The sequence below is a fragment of the Haemorhous mexicanus genome, chromosome 5 (genome assembly GCF_027477595.1).
Source record: "Haemorhous mexicanus isolate bHaeMex1 chromosome 5, bHaeMex1.pri, whole genome shotgun sequence".
NCBI classification, from domain to species: domain Eukaryota; kingdom Metazoa; phylum Chordata; class Aves; order Passeriformes; family Fringillidae; genus Haemorhous; species Haemorhous mexicanus.
The window spans coordinates 63,856,131-63,880,697 of NC_082345.1; the positions used below are offsets into that span (position 1 = coordinate 63,856,131).

Sequence of the window (24,567 nt, forward strand, 5' to 3'; positions counted from 1 at the left end):
ACAGCTTGCAAAGCATGTCATCTTGGAAGTGTTAAAAATGCTTTTTTTAATTTTTAAATGACAACTCCAAAGTTCTGTTTGAAAGCTACCAGCTTTTAAACTGATATGGTGAGTGGGTCAATTATATGAATTCTGAATACACAAGATCATCTCGTTCCTAAAAGGCACTAAAAGTAAACCAGACTGTTTAGCACCAGCACTGCCACAGGCAAATCTTGGGTTAAAATGCTCTCCTTTTTAATAGTTTCTCTTTTGTATTAAGAATATTCATCCAAAAGTTTTCGTAATTTTACAGAAATGTTCCTTTGTAGTTTCTTGATTTAATCTCTTTGCCCTATTTCACCTTTAAGAACTCTTCAGCTTGACAGACTGGATCCAGCTTTGGCTTTTAAGACACACTTTGCCGTTTTGTGTGTCAGCCTTAATCCATTTGTCTGTTTCATCCCTTTGATTCATGTGACCTGGAAAAGAGAGTTGTCTTAGTTTAATTTGACACACAGTAAACATATCATAATCACATTGTCATTTTTTTCCAAGCTCCCTGGAAGCACTTACAGCACTTTTATTTGGTAGAATTTGTGTACTTTTAGCAGAGACATTTCCTTCTTGACACAGTTTTTTTTACATTAATCTACTTTCCCATAATACATCTTTACAATAGAGTAGTGGTTTTTATTCTATAGTGCTGCACTTCTTCTTCTAAGCTAAGAAATGTGTTATGGTGGGTTGACCCTGGCTGGCTGTCAGGTACCTACCAAAGCCACTCTACACTCTCCTCCTCAAATCAACAGGCCAGAGAAAATATAACAAGAAGCTCATGGATCACGATAAGGACAGGGAGAGGTCAGTCAGCAGTTACTGTCAGAGGGAAAACAGACTTGACTTGGGGAAAAATTAATTTTATTCATTCCAAATCAGCTCGAAGAAGGATAATAAAAAATAAAGCCAAATCTTAAAAACATTTCCCACTCACCCCTCTCTTTGCTCCAGGCTTAATTTCACTGCTGATTTCTCTACTTCCTCCCCACCAGAGGCACAGGGGACAGAAAATGGGGTTTTTTCTCAGTTCACACATTATCTCTGCCACTCCTTCCTCTGCAGAAGGAGAGCTCCTGATGCTCTTCCCCTGCTCTGACACAGAGCCCTCCACAAGCTGCAGGTGGATCTCTGCACCCCTGCAGACCTCCAGGAGAATCTCTGCTCTGGCATCTGGAGCATCTCCTGTCCCTGCTTCTGCACTGGCCTGCACATCAGCAGGGCTGTTTCTCTCACATATCTTCACTCCTCTCTCCAGCTGCTGGTGTGCAGAAGGGTTTTTCCTCTTTAACTGTGTTATTTGTCATCACTGATGGCTTCAGCCCTGGCCAGTGGTGGGTCCATCCTGGAGCAGGCTGGTGCTGGCTCTGTAGGACACAGGGGAAGCTTCTGGCAGCTTCTCACAGAAGCCACCCCTAGTGCACTCCCACGACCACAGCCTTGCCACACAAGCCCTTCATGTACTGGTTTTCTCTGGCATAGGGTTATTTTTTTTTTTTAAATAGCAGCTAGGATGAACCATGTTTTAGATTTCTGCTGAAAACAGTGTTGACAATATATAAAATGTGTTATTTCTGAGTGGCCCTTTTAGAGCATCAAGACCTTTTCTCCTTTTAAAATTGCCCTGCCAGTGAGGAGGCTGGGGGTGCACAATAAGCAGGGAGGGGACAGAGCCAGGACACTGACCCCAAATGAGCAAAGGGACATTCTGAACTGTGGTGTCATGTTCTGTATCAGAGCTGGCAGGAGGAGCAGCAGGGGACATTCAGAGTGATGGCATTTGTCTGACCCAGTACCTGTTACATGAGATACAGTCCTGCTCTCCTGGGGATGGCTGAACACCTGCCTGCCCTGGGAAGTAGTGAAAGAATCCCTTCTTTTGCTTGGCTTGTGGGCACAGCTTTTGCTTTAGCCATCAAACTGTCTTAATCTCAAAGTCTCTTTATCCCAGCCATGACTTCTCACTTTCACTCTCCTGCTTGTCTCCCCCATCCCAATGGTGGGGAGTGAGTGGTGACCTAGTGCCCCATAGCCAGTTCTGCTCAAACCATGACTCTACATGGGATACTGATCTGGCTAAGTAATTTCAAAGATTTTAAAAGCCATGGTAAGACCTGATTGTCCAGAGGCCCAGACACTTTGCAAGTATTACTGTTTCCTTATGATAGTGGCCTAAAAAAAACCCCATAACCCTGAAGTATCTGTCTTCTTACAGGTTTCACATAAACTTTATATTCACAGGCATGCTCTGAAAAGCTCACTGTATACAGAGAAGAGAGTTCAACTCAGTCCCATTTTATAACCAAAAAACTGAGACCCAGAGAGAATAAGTGATCTTCCAAATTTCTACAAAAGATTTGTGTCCATATTGGGAATTAAACTGTGATCTTTAAAGTGCCAAATCAGTGCCTTTATCACAAGATCAACCTTCACTTTGGTTTATCTTAACAAAATATCATTTATTATTACTTTAGTGTTCATTTAATTGCATGAATTCTAAGTTTAGAATAATTTGAGCCTGGAATAGCAAGAGGGATGGCAGGGATGCAGATTCTGAGCCAATTTTGCAAACACGCTCTGCTCTGACCTGTAACACAGCTGAAGTTAAATTCTGGCCACAGCAAAAACAGTGGCAAAACTCCAACTGACATCACTGCACTGGTTTCCACAACTCAGGCCCATGTGCCAGAATTTTTCAATAGCATTTCAGTGCTTGAGCAGCTCTAAGAGGGATTCATTTATGTTTATGGGCCAAACCCACAGCAATTCACAACAGGCTGAGGTATGGTTTGGAAGTACAGATTCTCAGAGGAGTCCAACAATGTCAGAGTCACTTCAGTGTCCCTTGTTATCAGACTACAACATGCCTTCAGGTGTCTCCAAGGGGATGTCTCAATACAATTTCTGCACTCCTCATTGCTCCAGACAGCAGCAGTCTCAACCACACTCAGTGTCAGTGCCATTCCTACAGCAAAGCAGAATCCACAGACCTCTACTCATCATCTAATTGCAGACTTAAATCTGTGATGAATCACCAAGTTGGACAAATGTGGTGTATAAGGAATCCATTAAAATTTGAAAGTTCAGTTCCTCAAAGCTTTCCTCAATCACTGATTTTCAACAGTATTGTATCAGAGAGTATAGAACAAAAATTAAAACAATCTGTCTTTTAAGCATAGATAGCACTTAAAACATTTCATCAGTCTGGTTTTTAAACAGGAAACAGCCTCCAGGTGACAAAAAATTGAACCAACAAAGAAGTATAAAGGAAAATTTCAGCTGATCTTTAACAGAGCTGTCAAACACTAAAAATACATATTTTTCTCCTAGGGAAAGAGGACACAATAAATGCAGGGCAGAGATATATTTCCAGAAAGTGCATATTGGAGTGCTTGGTCCCAGTTCCTCTCTCTCTCATGTTTTTGTGACTATGGCTTGTACTTCTGTACAAGACACAGACACTGAAGCACACATTCAGTGCTGTAAATGGTTTCATGACTGCTTACACCTTGGCAAAAAAGTTAAAGAAGAGTTTGGGGAACACAGGAACAAATTTACAAGAGCCATTTTAAAGCCGAGTTTCTGTCTGAGCTCTGTTTCTCGTTCTGTTTTTGCTATGTGAATGTAGAAAAAAGTTTTGTTCCTTACACTCCTGGAAATTTGCCTGTGAGGCAAATATTAAGGTTATTAAGCCCATCACTAGTAGAAGGTTCAAAGTTTTTTCCTATATTTAAATAGGTTTGTGTATGAGGCACTAATCAAGCAACAAGGCTTAGTTGGAGACCTTTTGATGACTGCTTGGGTCTTAACTGTACTCACTGCTTGTACTCTGAATACCATGAGAACATAAGTGGATTTTGAGGAAGACTTTACTAGCTTGACTAAATCACAAAAGCAAACAACCTCCTGAACTGAGCATGAGGGGGGGGTGAAATTAATTTCAAAACCTACCAGTCAAGACAGCAGCACAAGTTCAGGAGAAGACACAAACACTGTTATGCTGTGTAGACCTTGCAATTTAAAGCCCAGGAAAAAGGTTCTGTTTTTCCCCCTCCCCAGTGTGTGGTGTAAAGGAAGGTAACACCTTGGCAAAACTTTACAGTCAAGTACTGACTGTTGGTTTACTTGCCTTCCTGGAGATTGGAGAAGCTGAGAGCTCTATTTTCATACCACAAAACACAAGAAGAGGATCACATTCTAAGTGCTGTTCATTGGTAGTGTTAGGACTGTGGTATATATCAAAAGGTTGTGAACAGCTTGAGTTGAATGCAAGCTGAAACCAATAAAAATCTGTAGGATAGCATCTCATCTAATGTGTTTAATAAAAGTTGGATGAACTTTCTATTTGACTCGAAGGAATGTAATTGTTTCCAGATACAACCTGGGTCTTTGTTTATTTTTTTTAAGATATTGCTTAAGGATCAAGGCTTCACAGAGGGCAGTGTGTAGAGGGACATTATAAAACAAAGCTCTTCCCACTCAATTCTAGTGGCCAAGAGTCAATAAAAACTGCTTCTAAGAAAGAAGGAAAGTTCTGAAGTGCCTTGAGAACACTCTAAACAGGGGGGGCAAGACAGCAGATAGTGTTACTCCTGGGATCAGAACTGCAATGCTGACTGCAACAAACCCGAGACAGCTGCACAGTGGGAGCACTTGTGCAGCTGGGAAGCTTCAGATAAAACCTGAAGTTTCAGCAGACTGACATAATACAAGCTCTTTCACTTATTTCCCTTTTAAAGGCAAGTTGCTTGTCTCATGTTTTTCACTGCCCCTTCAGCTGTGTTTGTATTCAACCCTTGAACTCCAGGCAGCTAAAACCCCAGACATTACCTTGGAGTAAACAACGTACAATTTCTCATAATGAAGACTCTTAACCACATCCATCCACAAAGCTTTGTGCATGCTACAAGAGACTGATGCAGTCAGCCCCCTCTGGCACACTGGCCTCAAAGCAATCCTAAAGGGAAGGCCACAGCATTCCATAGGCTGCTCTCCCAGTACTACTGTGTGAGGGACCACGGAGTGAACAGTGAGAAGTAATTATTCCTGATGGCAGGAAACATCTGGCTAGATCCCCTTTGCTCCAGCAGGGAACATCAGGCAGATGTGAAAGTTGTAATATTTCAATGAATGACTGTTGTAAGGAGAAAGGTGCTTCTCACCACAATCTGTGGAGAGAACCAGGCAGGATGAGAAGGCCTGAGGCATGTTAGTAAGAGAAACCTGAAAAGTCAGAGATAGGACAGAAGTGTCAATGTCCATCTTTTCAAAGGAATCTGGTAATTACAGACAGGGTGACTCTCCAGAGGCACAGGAAGAAGAAGGTCAGCTAAGAAGTTCTGCAGCATTAAAAGAATAATTGGATACTCAGGTAGAGGCAATGTGAAAATTAGGTAGAGGCAATGTGAAAATTTTCACAGGGGAGAAGGAGTTAGAGAAGTCAATGGGGGATTTCCTCTGCATGTCCTGCTTACACATCTGAGGGAAGGCATAAATTAACATGGGAGAGTCCTATGACCTGCATGGTCACCAGAGGCATGGCTCAGAGGAACACTGCTCTCAGGTGGCTTAGCAAAGCTCTTGTGCTGTAGCCAGGATGGGATTAGTACCAAAACCTGCAAGTCCTGTTAACTGCTGCAAATGTTGTCATGCTGACAACAACTGGGAGCAAGTATGTCTCCACTTGGGAGAAAACCAAAGCATATGCTCTTTGTATAAGCATAAGGACAGAAAAACACAGAGAGGTTTGCCAGTTGAGAAGGTAAAAACAGGGAGACACAGTAACAACAAACATCTACAGCCTCTGAGGAGCACCTGGGACATGGTGGGACATTTACCATGGAAATTCACAGAGCTGCTGCAAACCAGATGAGTTGCCTGCAAAGCTAAAAGATTCCTCAGCACCAAGCAGATGGCATCAGGTGAAAGGCTGCCACTGGAAATGAACTTGGCACTAGAACTGGGGCAGGGATGGAGAAACATCCAAAATCAGGTGAGTCCCTGGCATCACTCAGAGATTAGATTTACATGGTTTATTTTCCAGACAGTTAGGTTTGCAAACTGACACAAGTTGCTACAAGGATTCAAATAAAGTCTCTGAATGACTCCAAGACTTTCTTCAGCAAGTTCACAGTGGTCAGCACACAAGTTGGCAACCAAAGTGGCTGAAGTGTGTCCAGTGGCTGCATTTCATTTGGTCCCCCATCCACCCACATGCCTGATACCCTTCCTTTGTTACTGTGGGGTGGGTGGGAGCAGATGCTCACATCGACCTGAGCCAAGAGAAAACAGGGCTGGAAGCCTCTCCTGAGGGAGCACTGAATCTGGTCTGAGATGCTCACATCACCTGGTCTGCACAACCTGCAGTACTCACAGTCCTACTCCTCCCCAGACAAGTGCTACAAGCAAGTTTACCTTGCTATTTAACCAAGTTTCCTTTACCATAAGGTCAAGTTATAATTTTTAGTCCTACAGAACAATTTATTTCCTTATTTCTCTGTAGGAACTTCTTATGTACTAGACAAATGCATCTTCTCTTCCCTTTATCTTCTGAGACAAAACCAGAACTTTTCAGTCTTCTCTTGTTAATCATGTTTTTTGGGCTCTGATCACATACTCTCTTGTAGAGACTCTACACTTTCAAAGCACACTACTCAAAACTGGACACATTCCAGCAATGTATTACTAATGCCATGTAAAGCCAAAGGATTATTTTGAGTTTTACAGAACAATCATGTTAAAATGCTGTTTGTTTTCAATGGTGTAACACTATTGTTTCCTGGTATTATTTAAATATTGCTCCTCTTGGGACTACACAGGTAATTGCTCCTACCTTTGTACTTAGAACTTAACTTATGGGAAAATGGCCTAAAAAGCATGCAAATCAAAATTTCATGAACTTTAACCTTGACCTTCAACATGTTTGCAACCTCTTTAACATAACAGTCTTCTAAGTTCATTTTCTGCTTGAATATTTAACACTTTTTAGCCTGCTACTCTCCCTCTTACCACATGTAGTACCTCTAGCTAATTACCTCCACAAGCATAAGATTTAAGAACACAGGCACACCTGGAGACAGGGAGAAGGCAGACATTGAGCAGGAAGGGCTTCTCTTCTTGCCAGGGAAAAGAAAGAACACCTTGACAAGATTACAATCAGAAATTACTGGAATTACTCAAGCACTCTAAAAGCAGCCAAAGACTTGCACTGATGGAAGCTGGATCAGTGCTTAGCCTGAACTCTGCTTTTGTAACATTTCATTATGGCACACATACTGCTTTCAAGACCACCTTACTGATGCCAATGGAAACAGATGCTTTGCCCTTGCAAATTACTTCAAAGAATAAAAACTCCCTGTCACTGCTCTCCAGTTCCCTCCCTTCCTCAGCAAGTGTCTCAGTTTTGCAGGAAAGCCCCTTCTTTTCCTGAAGGAGCAAACCCATGTTCACACTCCCATGCCTCTGTCTCTAGAGCACTCACTCCAGACTTCCATCAGCTTGCTTTCACTAAATCCCACTCTATTCCTTGGCTAGCTGGCAAAGCCTGGATGGGAGTGCTGGTGGGGCTGTGGAGCACTGACTGCCCCTCAGTGTGGGAGTGGGGGGTGATGGTGCACATGAAAACTGCTCCAAAGCAGCAGGGAAGGCTTTCCTGGAGCAGCAAAGTGCAGGAAGAGGTGCATGTTTACCCAAGTCACAGAACCCTGCCTTGTCTTCCCACTGGACAGCCTTCTCTCTAACACACTGACATATTCCCAGAGGCAAATAAAGCTTCCTAAAAGGTCACAGTGCCTGTGTTACTCACATGAGAACTGGATTTTCTGAAAAATCTATTCACAGGAGAACTGGATTTTCTGAAAAATCATCTGTTTTTAAACTAATCTTTGAACTCAAAGGCATAAAACTCCTAAACTGCCAGGCTCTTGTGATAGTTTTTAACCCCTTGGCAAAGCCCCTCTTCACTCTCTATTTTGCCTTTCTTCAGTCACAACAGCAGGACAGCTGTGGACCTTGTACCTGAAACTTCAACAATTAATAATACAGAGGATACAGAAATTGTATTAAATGATTTTCAGTTATTTGAAAATCTACTTATACAAGAAAATTACCAAATATCACCTTTAGGAAGAAGCAATTGTTGATAGTGAGGGGACAAGTGCAGAAAGAATACACTGTAAGGTAAAGAGAAATAGAAGGAGGAAGTATTTCCCTTTCTATGTAATGCTGCAACTTCTTTAAATAACTGATGATCATTGGTCTGATGCTGTTGCCTTTGCATAATTCTTGATGATCTCTGTGCCTTTGGGACGTGTATATTTGAGAGTTAACTAATCAGAGTTTCTGCTTTTGGCCTCAAGTGCCAAGATCATTTCCATACAGAACAGCGGGTTGGAAAATTGCATCTGCTTCAGTGATGACTGTCCCACACAAACACTGACTGGGTTGTGAAACCAGAGGAGTCATTCAGCTGTGGATATCTGAACCACCATTCTTATCCTTAATGCTGCCAAAGCAGCAAGATGATTGATTGGCTGGTGGTCCTCATTCACTGACAAGTCTTGTTTTACTGCTGAGGTGACTCATTACACCAAGTCCTGCTAGAACCTGGGGTCCTTCCACAGATTTCTAGCCTGACAACCTCTAATTATGGTTTTTGTAGAAACTGTACTTAATAACCACTACTAAATTTAAGTACTAGTTACTGTTCCTAGGCAGGAAGGGATATATAAGCAGGCTGCATACTAAAATTATAAAATTACACTTCCAATGTTTTCCTTACTTTGAGATCCCCATCTTACATGGGGGAGGAAAAGAGTTTTTGTGCATATTTTCTTAGGTTTAAAACTCAAACTTACCCAATCTGCTGTCACAGCAGGTCACTCTGACATAACACATTCAAACATAGAGCTGGAGCCCTCAGACACATGCAGTTAATGTTTTCTCTAGAGCAAACTGTAATTGCTAAAAGCAACAGCCTTAACTTCCAGATAGCAACATCTGGAGTGGGGGAGAGAAATACACACCCTGACAGTGAATTGTACAACTGTTTTCTAAAGCAGGAAACTGCAAAACTCAGGATTCTAAGTTCAGTTTTAAATGCCTTACAAGAATACTTCCAGTAGTTGCAGGTACCTTTTCATGTACTCTATTCTCTATTCCTCCAGCTCCAGCTTCTTCTGCTCTTCTCATCTCCCAGCCATCATTTCTCAGCCTATCCTGCACTACTGTACATTTATAAATATGCCATTACCCCTTTTATTTCCCCCTTTGACTCAGAAACAGACAGACTTATTTTTATTATTATATTTTTAATATAACAGATTGCCTAGGAAAGTCTATGTGACTTTCTAAGCCAACAAAGCAATGGGTCAAATTCAGCCCTGAATTATCTCCCACAAATCCACTGGACTAACACTAAGGAGGAATTTGGCTCTAAGGCTTTTGTTAGAAGAAGTTGATTACATTCACAAGTCATTTACCAAATAAAATTTTAAAGTCATCCAGTAACATGGGAGTACAAGAGCACAAGCAAACATCTGAACGTGGAGCAGATTAAACAAGCAGCTGCCAAGGGCAATAAACTAATAAAGAAATGTAGATGCCTTTGACTTAGGCCAGACAGACATTTATTGGAAGCCAAGATTAGTAAGCCTTACCACTTAGAGTTACATGATCATCTTTGGAGGCACTCTGTGTTTCTTTTAACTGGATCTCTGAACTCACATCCACTTTTTTTCCAGACAGCTCTAAATAGGCTTTGAGAGATGCAGGCACCTTGACTGTAATTGAACCTGGTACAAATTTAAGTGAAAGCTAGTTAGTTTAACCCTGAGATCAAAGCATGAAATAGTCCATTATTTCACTAACTTGAATAAAATCATCATTTGGTTGTGCTTGGTTGGGGTTTTTTTTTTTAAGTCTCCAGGAAAAGTAACCTCTTTTTTTGGTCATTGAAAGGATAAATGAAAGTATCTTCATTTATCATAAACAGAGTATGTCACATGTATGTCAAAATGGTATCACAGTATTTCCTTCACAGCCATGAAAATTCATAGTGACATACACTTCTAGCAATGCCTTTTGGTAGAAGATCTTATGACAGGAATGATCAAGGGAAGCAAATATAACAGATCTCACAGGTATTATGACTAAGTTCATCTTTTAGTTGCATATTGACATTCCAGAGCAAGGACAGGGCATCAGACTTGACAAACAATGCAGTCACTGCATGGCACATGATGGAAGAATTGCTCCTCTGAAGGATGAGATGCTGTCTGTGAACACTGGCAATTGTCTTTGCTCTACTGTTTAGAGCCAGCTGTTCACACCCTCCAAGAGATGCAGTCTCAGAACTGACTAACCAGTTTGGACTATGCATCACTAAAATGTAAACCAGTAGCACAATTACAGCTTTGGTGGCCTGAATAATTCTACTTTGAGATTAAAACCAGAAAGTCTGACTTCTGCTTCCCCTAAATATGGGCATCTATGCATCAGACCAAAGGCAGACACTGGGCCCCCAGCCTGCCCACATTAGTCACCTTTGGAATAACTCAGTCACAAAGTCTGAAAGCTCTCTCCTACACATTAGATCAAAAACCTGAAAAATTCAGAAGATGCTTCCTCTTTATGTGCTCCTTTATTTTTTGCTTAATTTCAACATTTACTTTAGAAAAATATAAAACATTTTCTTGACATCCATCCCAGAAGCTTCAGCAGAACATGGTAAGAATAACATCTAAGAAGCACCAGAAAGCAACCCTAGCTGAGCAATATACACACAGCAGAATCACTTCCTGTGACAGCTCTGATGAACAAATAACTTCCAGTATAATTTAGGCCTGCATTTTGCTGGATACACAAAAGCCTTAGAATAAGAAAGGGAAAAGGTCTTCATCTTTGGGTCCTCTTTGGAGAGTTGCTCAGTGATGACTCACAAAAACCAGCACACATGCAGCTCATTTAGCACAAGTGGGACATTTTCTACACTGCAGCTGTCAGCAGTTACTCTGAATTTACAGGGTAAACAGAAACAGAGCTTCAACTTTGCCTTTACTAAACTGTGCTGCCAGAAGAGATGTTAGAAAATATTTTGAAAATAACATTAATTAGCTTTTATTAAAGACATTCCTCTTTTCCTCTAGCTCAAAGAGACGTTATCTTAGCAAAATAAGTGATAGTAAAGGTAACCAAGAAATAATATAAAAATAAACTTCTTTGCACTAATGAAGCCAAAATAGATTGTACAGAAAGATGCACAAGTGATTTCAATTCATTGACACAATGAGTCTCATTCTGTTTTAACAGAGCACAGGCTTTGTTTTACAGGAGACAGAAGTGCTTAAACCACCTGTAGTGTCTGACATGACATTAAAGTCAAGTATAGAAAGGCTGTGGCGTGTTTTGGCTCGTTTTGGATTTTTTTGTTTGCATTTTAGATTTTTGTTTGGTTTCAACAAACCAAACAAAAATTTAAAGTTTTCAACTTTAGGTGTGAGCTTTTAACTAAGAAGAGAAATTGTAGTGAGTAAGCAGGAGAGAAAATAAAGAAAAAATGGTAATGTAAGGCTCTCTCATCTTTGTTTTTCTGTCTTCAAATTTTCATAGTAGGACATTTCAGTCAGAAGGAAGAAAAATACAAGTATGTGTGTCAGTGATCACTGCACATACAGCATGGTGGAGAAAATTGTGCTCAAGGCAAAGGAACACTGTAACCCTAGTCAACTCTGCAGAATTCTGCTGGGCATATTGCCAGGAAAAAAAAAAAAAAAAAAGAAAAACATTGAAAAACACAAACACATTTAATCCATCTTAAGTATTCTTGTCCCTTACAGAGCTTATTGTATTTTAAGTATTTATAGACATCTTCCAATAGTGATGCAAAAAGAAGAAGTAAATAACCAACAATCACAAACTATTTTTTACAGATAGATAAACCCCAAAACAAACCCTTATCTCCTTTTCTTTTACATCAAAATCTGCCAGAAAAAAAAATATTTTATTTAGTTTGCTAACCTTTCTGGGATTTCAGATCCACTTTTCTTAATTGACTGACATAAACATCTATTGTCCCATGATATGTAGAAGCTTTTAGACTTCCATCTGATGAATCTAAAAAACAAAAGCAAAGAACTTGTGTATCATTCACTCTTTTTAAGTAAACATTTGCCAGAACCTTTTTACCCCAAACTGATTTTTATCAATCCTTTTGCCTTTGAGAAGTATCATAATAATTTAAAGACTGTCAGCCTTCACTTAGAATAACAGGTTTCTGAAAAAAACCTTATCTGCCCACTCCACTCCAGACCTGGGGCACACTCTGGTCCTCAGGCTGCAGCTCTGCAGTTGTTCTACAAGGGCCCAGCTGCAGTGCACATCTTTCTACAGCAATGTCTTTAGCTCTGTGTGAAAGCCAAGCATGAAACTTGAACACTAAGATCTCTTTTAGCTTCCAAAGGAGTTCATTTGCTCAGAGCCTGTGCAGGGAGAACTTTAGCCAGGAAAGCTGCCCCATGCACAAACCAAGCAGCTGTGCACTGCAACATCTTGTTACACAGAACAACTGAGCACAGGCTTTGTAAAGTCTGATTCACTACATCTGAACTATCAACAAATGCCTAACGTGCAAGAAAACAGCATTTGTTCTGTGCCCTGGAATAGAGAGGCCTAACTTCTTTTTTATACCTTATTAGCAGAAATTTATGATCATAAAACTTTGCAAAGAAGCATTTTTACAAATAAAGTCTTCAAGAAGCTTTAAGTGTACAATTGAGTAGTCTTTATTTGCAATATATTCCAATTTTAAATACAGACTTCCACAATATTGAGTGAAGCCCTGAAGAGTTTACTTTCAAACTACTGAACAAGCTTATACCCAAAAATAATTGCAAAGAAATTATGAAAAATAAAATCTAGAAGAGCATAAAAAATTACCTTGGTACATGAGCAAAAGGCAGTTGCTGAGAGGTATTTTTAGAGATAATGCTAGAAATTAAAGTATTGGCAAGAAACCCTGAGACATTGCTAGAGACTGGTTTCTGAATAGGCATAAAAAACCCCAACAGTCAAACTGTCAGAAGTAGCTAAAAACCAAAACTTGAATGAAAGATTTTTAAAAAGTAAAAGCATTAATGAGAGAATGAACTTGATTCATTAACAAGGATGTCTCATATTAACATTTTATGCTTGCCATACAGTTTCAGCTCTAAGTAAACTCATGGGGAGCTTTTCTGATCCCAGGTTTCAAGTACAGATGCCAAAGATCAGTGCATTGCTTACAACAGCAAAAACACAGAAAAGAATCTTTATCCCACAGCTAAAGCAGATTTCTTTGGAGAGAAAAGTAATCAAAAAACCACAGCTAATCCATACTTAGTCAGCTGAGAAACTGAGAAGAGCTTTGGCTAAAAAGAAAACATTAATAACTAGAACTGGATGTGAATGCTTCTGCCATTTCAAGACTGTACTAGAGAAGGTCTGTTCAAAATCTGAAAAATGAAAATGAACTCTTCATTAATAATGAAGGGTTTTGCTTGTCTCAGTGAAGATGAAATATTGATTTTAACTGATGATTTTTTAAAAGGTTGTTCATAATAGTTGAAAAGTAAAGTCATTAGAAGTGTAAAATTTGACATGTATCAACCTTTTTAATGCACATTTTAAGCAGTGATCACTAGAAGTTTTCATGCAAAGGCTGTTTTTGCAGATATTCCCCATCAAATTTAGTAACAGCCAATTACCAACTCCACATAACCTTGACAGAGATTTTGCTGGCAACAGATACAGGAAACATCCAGCCTTTGACTTCTGCTTTAAAGAGAACCTATAATAAGTTCCTTTATCTATTCCAGGAAGGAAGAAGAGTCTCCTGTGACAGAACAGCAGCTCTCTCCAGGGAGAACAACTACAAACAGTCCCCATATCACCAGCTGATGGTGCTTCAGAGGGACAACATTTATCCACTACAGCCTTTCTCTTCTTCCCACTCCTCAAATGCAAAAGCAGCTCCTGTGAGATTCTTCCCAGTGGGAAGATAATATGTCAATCTGCAAGACTGAACCAAGTGTTCTTTCCAAGATCTTCAATTAATACATATTAAAATAAAAAGAATTCTTGTTTTGTGAGAGACTGGGTAGTGTTGGCAGAAGGCATCAACACAAATAAAGGATGCAGGAGGAGGCCAGTAGGGACAGGCTCACCAAGGCACCAAGATTTACCAGGAAAGCCAAAAACAACCTTGAGGGAAATGGAACACTTTTCCATTGAGGAGCTCTGTTTTGGGAGGACAACTTGCCAGATTTTGACTCTCAGAGTAGCTCACTAATACAAAGTTTCCTATGGCTGAAGAAATTTCAGCAGAGTTTCAAAACCACCAAGAATCTTGGCAGCACTACCCAAACCCTAAACCTGACACTACAATACTGGACAGTAAACAACTGCTAAGCTTTGACCTATGGAAATAACATGAAAGATATTTTATGGAAACAAATTAATATGATTTATTTAATAAATGTTACAGGTATGATATTAAATACAAATGTGTAGATACAATTGAGAATACCAAGAAACATGGAATAGTTCATCACTTCTGCAAAGTCCATAAAAATTCTGTTTTGTGTCTCTAACTCTTAACAAATAAAGGAGAATAAAAGGAAAATGGATTAACCCCCCCCCCCCCCCAAATAAGGCACAACATTGTGCCCAAATATAAATAAATAAATATTTCCACAGTGAAAAATTACCCTATACTAAAAAGCAGAGGCTGATAGCATAAAATACATAACAAATAGCAATGGACACAATACATATTTTATGGTTATGACAGATCAAACCTAAGGCAATATACTTTCAAATATATACCCAGTGATATAAATATATTCACATTTATATCAGTGCTATCTGATATAAATGTGAATAGCTGAAGGTAAAAATAAGGAAAAAATGTATAGTTTGAATTCAGAGTTTGCTAAGGACCAACAGGGAAAAGGTTTGCTCCAGGTTTTTCAAGGGGGAGAACAAGGACAAAGCCTCTTACTGGAAATGGAACAGATGGTCAGTCTTGTGCAGCTTTAGCTATTTAAGAATTTACTGGTACTAGCGAAAAAAAGATAAAATAAAAGGGCACAGTGAAGCAAGATGTCCTTGGAAGGAACAAAGTCTCTGTTAAGTTTTATGGAAATAAAAAGAGCCTGAAGAATAAAACCTAAGTCACATAATTTGACTGCACAAAAAGAGCAATGAAAGGCCTACAAAGGTAACATTTAGCATCACTTCTCCCTTCACTTGATCAGCCTAGCACTAAAGAAAGGATTCAACACAAGTGATCTCTACTTTAATCTAAGCAAAAACATGCTTTTCTTAATAGCACCTAAAGACTGACCTTGTTTATGGTAAAATCAGTGACAAAAATCAATCTCTAGAGGAACACTAAATATCTATTGTTATTTGATTATAGACTGGAGGGAACATGAAATTCCAAGGTATCTGAAGTGTGATGAAGATAGCTAAGCAGGAATTCAATCAATCTATTATTTCTTATTGATAGGAAACTGGCAAAAATTCTTGGTTCAGTTCATTGTTCTAAAACTGTCATATGAAAAGTATTATAAGAAACTGAAATGTATTCACCAAATAGACTTCATTATTATTATTTAGAATTCACTAAACTGCACCCACAACTAAAAAATCCTTAGCAGTCCTGACCATACTCACCATGGGACCTGGCAGAACAAATGATGCAACACACAAAGCAAAAAAAACTCTCCAGAAAACAATTCCTTTCCTAAATTATCCAGGCTATATTTTTATCTATTAATGATCTATTTTCTAGCCCAATTCTAAACTATAACCATTAGTTGTAAAGGCCACAGTCTCTTTTTGATAAATTACTCTGCTCCAAAAAAGCCCAACCAACCCACCCACCTGGCTTGCCTAGTTTGGAGAAAAGGAAGCTGGGGGTGACCTCATTGCTCTCTGCAGCTTCCTGGGGAAGGGAAGGGCACAAGGAGGTGCTGAGCTTTTCTCCTGGGTGCCCAGTGAAAGGTTGCATGGGAATGGTTCTTTTTTAGGAAGGATTTTTTTACAGAGAGAGTGGTCAAACACTGGAGCAGGGTTCCCAGAGAGGCTTGTGCCCCAAGCCTGTTAGAGTTTAAGAGCCCCTAAACAAGACACTGCAACTCTTGGCCAGGCTCTTGGACTGGATGATCACTGTAGGTCCCTTCCAACTGAAATAAGGGATAAGGCCTTCAGCAAACTGGTTGAGTAGGAGGTAATCTCACATTTTTAGAGTTGAAAGTCTGGATCTTCAAAGTCTTTTACCTTTAGAAAAATCAATTAAAATACCAGGGATGTTCAGTGCTCTTTAGGAAAAGATGAAGTCTATCTAGTGCTGTCAGAATTGAAATCTGAAAAATACTTTCTTCAACAGTAAGAGTGTCTCAATGCTAAAGCTGAACCTGGTTAGTTGAGGAAAATAATCATCATCTGTTGATGGAAAAAGCTACCTCCTATATTAAGAAACCTTTATTTAAACACTCTTCATACCCTATGAGTTTATTTAAGAGAAGGAAAAACAGCCTAGCAAGTTGAATTTAATTCTGTGGTTTAATGACTAACTCATAAGAATGTGTCTTGCATTCATTTTCCAGGAATGTTCATACAGAGCTCTTAGAAACATAACAAGAGCTGTTAACAGTCCTGAACACATCTTAGAGATGGTCCCTGAAACATGCTTAGAGAGTGACTGCAGTTAACAGCATCAGCAGGAATCTCCAAGATCTGGGCCTGAGGAAATCCTTCCACATTCAAAAGATACACTGAGCCTTGTCCAAGATTCTGTTACTTCAATTTCCTGCCATACCAAGAATGGAATTTGATTTTCTCACTTTGGTGTTTGTGTGCTATAAAATGCACTGATATAAGGTGCACGATAACTGATAGCTCTGAGTTATCCTGTCATATAAATGCCCAGGTTCCCAATGAAAGGTTTATGAGCTGTTTTCATTCCTGAAGGGAAAACCATTGGCATAATAGTTTGAAAATACTGAAATTACCACAGGCCTTCCCATCACCTCCCCAAATAAGTAATACATCAATAATAACCTTCCTGATATAAAAATTAAACATAGCTAATCACTGATAGCAAAAAATGTAAGAGAGAGAACTACAGTAAGGGCACAACTGCATTTGATGTAGACTTCAACATTTTCTCATGTCCTTTTACCCCATCTACAGCTAAAAGAGGACAGCTAGACTCAGTCTCACTTGTGAAAAGTCCAGGGAGATCATGTGCCTTGCCCAATCATAAAAGGCTGAGTTTGGAAAGGGTCTTATTCAGCCACACTTATCAGTGCTATTCCTGAAAAGGAGGCAGAAACATCTGGAGGTGAAATCACCTCCTTTTTACTTTACTTAAATACCTGAATATTTAGCCTTTAGAAAGAAAGGAAGAGCAAAAGAGACAGAGAGAAGGCAGAACTTACCTACTGTGATACTCCCTCTTTTGGTCTGAAGGTTGGTATTACCTATAATGAAAAGGGGAAAAATGTTAAAAACATATAATTGAAACAATATTTATTTATTATTAATATTGTTGCTTTACAAACAAAAGTCTCAACACATGTGGGTAACAATTAAGTGATTCCAGACAAAAAAAAAACATTGGGTGAATTCAAAGACACCACCCGGATTTGAGGGAGAAAAAAATATAGAGAGGCATGTGCAAGGTTAATGCACAATATTGCCTTAGTTTACTTTAGGCAATTTTTTGCTAATTGCTCTGATGCCTGCAACAGCACTACTGATGATTTAAGTTCAATTGCATGAATAACAAACAGTTTCTATTTTCCTCTTTTATATACCTATACCCCATCTCTGCTGGAGGGAATCTTGTGTGAAATTTGCAAAGGCAGCTTCCTGGACCCACTGAACATCTACTCCCTCCAAACTTACTTTTTTGTAAGAACACAAAAAACTCTTACATTTTCTAAGAGTTTTGTGCATGACACCCCCTTGTCAACATTTCCACTGACTTCAGTTGGAGTGTTGAGCAAAGTGGAGAACATCAAACAAAGTAAGGGACAAAGTATAGAATGGTCTTCTACTGAGCTTGCATCACTTTAAACAGGCACAGGTGTTCCAGCCTTAAAATTTTAAAATACATATTCTGCCCTTTCACCTACAACATCAAGAGAATCTGGAAGGAAAACAGATGTACCTCCTAAGAAGAGACATCTATACTACTAACAGTCTAACTAAATTGCAGAAACTTCTACATTTCCATGCATAAATGTGTCACAGAAAATGCTCTAAATTAAAAACTAAACCACCTCATGTCATCCCTGCCATTCTCTCATCCTCCCCAGAGAAAAACAGAATGAAGACTAAGGCTGATCACAGAAACTGAGTGCAGTTTAGCAATACACAGTAGCCATCATTTTCAGATCTTTCAGAAGAGGCTTTAAAATTTGCAGATGGATTAAGCTCTACCCTATCTTGTGTAAAAAAGACTTACACTGTAAGTAAAAAACCATTAGGGCAGAGTGCATTCCACTGTATATGACCTGTATTTTTCTTAGTGGTTCATGGGCTGAAAGCTAGAAAAGCAGCCTATCATCAACAGCCTTAAATTCATCTTTTCAAGCACATACTGTACAAAATACCAAAAATCAGAGCAGAAACAAAAGCATTTTTCAATGACCTTAAAAGATGTTTGGCTTCACTCTTTGCTGGTTTTAAAAGGCATGCTATAATTATCCCATCCTTCCCCTCACTTTATCATGACTGGCCCTTAGCTTGGTACAACCTACAAAAAGACCTAGGGTTTTGTCAGCCAGCAGCTCCCATGGAGCAGCTGCAGGTAGATCATATTCTGTCAGCACACAGCCCTGAGTCTGTTCTTTGTTTTTCTGGGGGTTTTCTTACCTGTTTTGATAAGTAGAGCCCTGAAAAATATTCAGCATGTAGAAATCAAATTCCATTTAGATACATACTTCTATGGCAGAATCACCAATGCTGCACAATGTCAACACCTTCTGTGAGGCTGCACTTAAAATAATGTGTCCAGTTCTGTGCTTTCAAGTCAAGAATGACACTGGTGCACTTAAATAAGGCATGAGAAGGCTACTGAGAAGATCAGGGACCCAGACCAAGCTAGAGATGCTCTGAGAGCATGTCTGGTTTGCTTTAAAAGGAGAAGGCTGAGAAGGAGTCTTCTTGTGGCCTTCACTACCCAGTGGGAGGGTACAGAGAAAAAGACATTCTTCTCATGGTGATGCAGCAAGAAGAAGGAAGCAATAGCAATAACGGACACAAGCTGTAATGGAAATTATGATTGAAAAAGGTTTTATTCCCCACCAGAAAAATAATTCAGGAGTAGACTAAGATGTCCAGAAAGGTCATACAAACTCTGAAAAACTTGAAAATACTCAAAGCTCAACTAGACAAGGACTTGAGCAAGCTTGGTCTAACTGAGCCTATTTTAAACACTAGTTGGGAAGAAATTTGATATCTAATCCAAATTTAAACTAGATTTATAAAACAAATTAATAATTAATGCAACTCAACCGAAGACTTTGGGACTGCTGCAAAGAGGGGTCTCCTGTTCCTCCCATGTGCCCATTGGTAGAGAAGGCTCACTGTAATGTTATTGGCTCTCAGGGAAAGAAGAAATTCCTCAGGAGCAAATTTCTTTTTCAGGTGCCAACTCAAAAGCTTAATAGCACCCGACATCTCTAATGCCTGGTACAGAAGCTGATGAAAATGACCCAAAACAAACTCCTTTCAAAACAATGCATCACTCATTTGCAGGAGGAGCATTAAAATGAGCAGTTGTGAAAGTTTCAGCTCTACCAGTGTCCTGATATTACAGCCTGAGTTTCAACCACAAAATCTGTCTCAGGTTTGTAAAGTCTGTGGTGCCCTAACTTCAATTTTCCCAGTGCAAAATGGAATTTAGCTTAGTTTTGTGCAGGATGTGCTGGTTTGATGCCACCTCCAGTGTCAGCTGTAGGGAAATGGTGACTTCAATTGCCCAAAAACCAATCTGTCCAGGTGTTTACAGACAAAACCACTGCAACTGAGCTACCTCATGAGCAAAAATCAGAAGTGAAAGTCACCATTTTTTCCTAGCAGAAATTTATAGTAGGCGTTACCTCATCTGCTAATACATGTTTGTGTACTTTAAAAGCCTTGGCTATTAAAACATGACTGGGGAACATGATATTGAACAGAAATTTTTTTTTTCTCAAAAAGAATAGGGTAAAATTACCAAGCAAATGTTACTGTAAAATCTTTTAAAAAACATACAGCTAAAATAACATTAGGTGTTCCAGGCCCTTTTAGTAGAGAGGTCATAAAAATAATCCTGAAGTAACATAAGAAATGTCTGCATAATTTGGATACAATTCTATTTGTTTTCACATTGTTCTTCAGCTTAATGGCAACAGGCATTACTGCAGAAAGTAAGTTAACTACAGCAGCTATGATTTCATTTTTGTAACAAGAAAATAAAGATTAACTCTTGAATGTGCACAAAGACTGAACCTGCTCACAAACTGATCACTCCACAATATCATTATACTGTATAAAGTTAGAAAAAGCCAAACCAGCACAGCTTATGAGACAGAAGTCCCAGAAATAATACAAACCTACATGTTAGAAAAATACAATAACAGGAGAAAAAGCAGCTTATTCCTGTCAGTGAATGCTAAAATTAACTCTACCTAACAGGTTTAGAAACCATTCTCACATTTAATATAAAGGGACAGAAGAGATGCTCCTTCAAGGAAGAAAGAAATAATTTCTCAAGCAAGATGACAACATAATTTCTTAGCAATTGTAGCAAATTCTTTTTAGGGGATATAGCTGAAAATCTGGAACTCTGACAGAGCTGAGTAATTTTCTTTGTACATCTTCCAGTTTGTTTTACTCAATGTTAAATCACCACAAATGCATTATAGCACAGTCTGAATTCAGTGGGAGTTTTGCCAAATTAGAAAACCACACCAGATTTGAACCTCGGCTGCTGCTTCAATAAAATACTCTGTAGTTTATTAGTTTTAGATCTAGAGGAATGACACCAAAGGGTGGATGGTTTAGACTGCTAAGTTCTAAGAACTTCTTCTAAAAACAGAAACTGTCACCACTCTTAATATAAGGTGCCAGCAAACACACAGGCTATTTCTAATAAAAACTTCTAATTATGGCTCTCTCCTACAACAGTTCTCAGTAGGTGTTCTAAGAGTTGCTTCTCCTGTGAAGAAAAAGGATGGGGAGAGGGGAAGAAAAGCCTGCTGACAACTTTTAGTATCATTTTCATTGCTGAATTTTAGAATATTTTGATGTTCTTAGTATGTGTGACATTTCTTTCATATAATATATGCTTTTTGCTATTAACAAGTGTGGTTGTGAAACTGTTTTCAAAAATACAGTCTGCTAGGTGGAAAAAATCCATTGTCTCTAAGAGAAATAGAACTGTTTTGCTTGCATACTGTGCACAGCTGATTTAGTGACAGTCCACTGCATTAGTCCATTTGTTACTGAACATTACTGAACACCTTCAAAGCAGCTTAATTTGTGACAGACTTCCTTCTTACCATGAACACTTCCCAGCATAATATCACCAGACTCTGAAGAGAGAGATGCTGATTCTGCATAGAGATATTTCGTTTTCAGCAGCCCATCTTCTGTAGATATATTGATGGTTGTCCCCTGCAGCTTCTCTATATTTACACTCTAGGAGAAATAAACACAATCAACAATTTGTCATCACGGTTTGAAAAAGCAGTGGGAGGTAACACTGTTAAGACACAAAACAAATAGAAAGCAGTTGTTGGTGCAGGAAAAATGGAATCAGGTTTTAGCTAAAAGCTACACAAGACAAAACAACCTTTTCATCTGAGAGCTCTGACTTAAGAGTTAATGATTCTTCACAACATTCCTATGAGTTATTACATCCATAGTTCAGGTGAAGAACCCAAGTAGTCACAAACAGATAAAAGAAAAGCTTAATTTAATTTTCAAAATTAAACACTTCATTTTGAAAAGCAAAATGAATTATTCACTTTAATTATGAAGACTGAATCTTCGTTCAGCATTATGACACTTGGAGCATTGGTGATCAATTTTCTGCCACCACAAATTGAAACATCCTCTGTCTTTGTTACACACAGTTATTTACGAAGATTTTTAACTGGCTTACTTTGTAGATATATCTTTGGTGAAGGTTTGCAAAAAAGCCCCACCCAGCTGCCCTTTTTCTCAGCATAATTTCCCTATTACCTTGGTTACTCAGGCTTCTATTCTTGGACTTAAGCCTCAAGACATGCAGAGCCTTGAAAAACCAGGGATAAGATCTCCATTTCTACTTCTTTGCAACAGAAACAGAGAGAAAGGATAGAATATAAAGGATAGAAAAGTTGCACTATGGATTTGGAAAATAAAAGGTGACAGATGAGATTATCTATGCAAAAGTGATGAGCCACATGATAAAACATCAATGTATTTGAACAAAACAGAACAATTCACATGCTTGTGCAGCAACCATATGAAACTGAATTCTATTCTCAGTTAAATTTGATTTATGATTGAAGAATGCAATAGCTCATACCTGAACCCCCACTCAATTTCTTTTTTATTTTGCTTATGCAGACTTTCAGTGAATTGCACAAAATCCTTATTCATTATGTGAAACAATACATGGCTTTCTAGATCAAACTGCGCCTCACTCAAATTATTTTGAAATCCTCCTTGCCATTTCAGCATTGCCATCTTGTGCAAAAAAACCTGATATAAAAAAATAAGTCTGTCAACCCTTCCAGTCTAATACTATATAAAGAATAAGCTATGGATGAAGCAAGAGATATTCTGACAAATAACTGCTAGGGCTGCACAAACTCAGGGCTGCATTGTACCCCAAAAACTGACTGAAGAGGCTGGTTTAGTATGGACTATATGACAGCCAAATGATACTGTGGCCTTAGCCATCCATTCATACTGAACTACTAAATGATAAGATTACAGAATGGACTACTGGCTTGAGACTTCTCCCATGATGCTACAATACTGATTAGATCTCCAATAATTTAGCAAGATCCATTAAACTTTAAGAAAATCAAAATGCTATGCATAACCTATGGCAGAATTAGAAATATGTGACAGTCAATGCCTACAATCATGCAGGTGTTGCTGCTTAGAACTGTGCTACAGATAGAAACAAAATCCAGTAACAAAGGCACAGCTTGTCACTACTGAAACAGACAATTTAACTTTTCATCTATTGCTTGCAACAAAACCCTCATAACCACAGATCTTAAGCACTAATTGACATTGCATCTGTCCTAGGGTGACACATGGCCACAGCAGCAAGGACAGGGAAAGGCACTCTTGTTTTAGGCTCTAGGATCTCACCTGTTTTAAGAGTTAAACGACTTGCAAAGAACATTTCCCATTTGAAGGCCATCACTGATATCAGCACAATGAAAGTAGTGCAAAGGACACTTTCAAGGAGAGAAATAAAATAAAACTAGCTGCATAGTTTGGATACAAGCTGGCTGCCTTGTGGCATTCCTAACCAGGCAAAGGGAAGTTCAAAAAGCTACCTCTCTTCCTACAGAATGCAAGTTTTAACTCTATTTAGATATATTACTTTGTTTACAATAAAGCACTTAATTTTAAAATAATCTCACATACCAACTCTTTTACCAGCCTCAACTGCCTTTCTTCAAATTGCACAGCAATAAAAAGAGTTGTCTGAGCTCCAGATCAAAAGAAGTTACTATAAACAATAAAACAAAAACTACCAATACAAAGAACTTTTGTTTCAGAATAACCCAAACCAGGGTAGGGGCATGGAGGAAGGGGAAGTCAGATTGCTCAAGTACAAGCATAAAAAAAGTATTTTAGATGGGGAAAGCATGGAAAAATAGGATTGCTTTTCAATGAAAATAAATATGCTTTCAATCCCAAATTCTTTAACTCTTGTGGAGTTTTGGCAGAACACAGATGTCTGGCTCAACAAAGCAAGTGTTATAGAAAAGTCTCCATGGCACAGATTAGCTAATAACTCCCCAGGCAAACACATCTTTTTATTTTTGTCCATTGAACCACCAGATCTTCTGGAAAAAATTCCCTCCCTTGGGCATAGAGCCTCGGGGGTAGCAGTTCCTGAAACTGAGCACATGCTCAAGTTCCATTGGTCTCACCTGCATAAGTCAGACTGAGAAGGTTTTACACCTGAACACATTTTCAAGATAAAAACTAACATCTTGCTATATTTCAATGAGACACATACAGCTCCTTCTCCACATATTCCTGCTCTTGGCCTTTTTCTGCTATCATTGCTCAAATGTTTTACTAGTGTCTTCTCCCACTTTCCCCCTTAAAAAATAATAATTTTCCAAGTGCTTAGTGCCTTTCACCACATCCTCTCCCTCCCCACCTCCAGGAGGGGGCTGGAAATGCTGACAGAGCCATAATTACATAATGATGACTGCAACTGATGGAAGAAACATCTCATACAAACACACAGAGGAG

The 24,567-nt window shown here is 38.9% G+C and overlaps 1 protein-coding gene across 1 annotated transcript in view; it reads right to left on the bottom strand.

The window, feature by feature from the left end:
- Positions 1-215: 215 nt before the first annotated feature.
- The window catches only part of FAM185A (family with sequence similarity 185 member A), a 35,878-nt gene continuing 11,526 nt past the window's right edge, over positions 216-24,567 (bottom strand). Inside the window, exons 4-8 of the mRNA XM_059847410.1 lie at positions 21,630-21,768; positions 17,517-17,558; positions 12,052-12,147; positions 9,693-9,827; positions 216-461 (exon numbers count right to left, since the gene is read on the bottom strand). Coding sequence (XP_059703393.1) covers positions 346-461; positions 9,693-9,827; positions 12,052-12,147; positions 17,517-17,558; positions 21,630-21,768 — 528 coding nt within the window. The 3' untranslated portion in view covers positions 216-345. The remainder of the gene's footprint in view (positions 462-9,692; positions 9,828-12,051; positions 12,148-17,516; positions 17,559-21,629; positions 21,769-24,567) is intronic.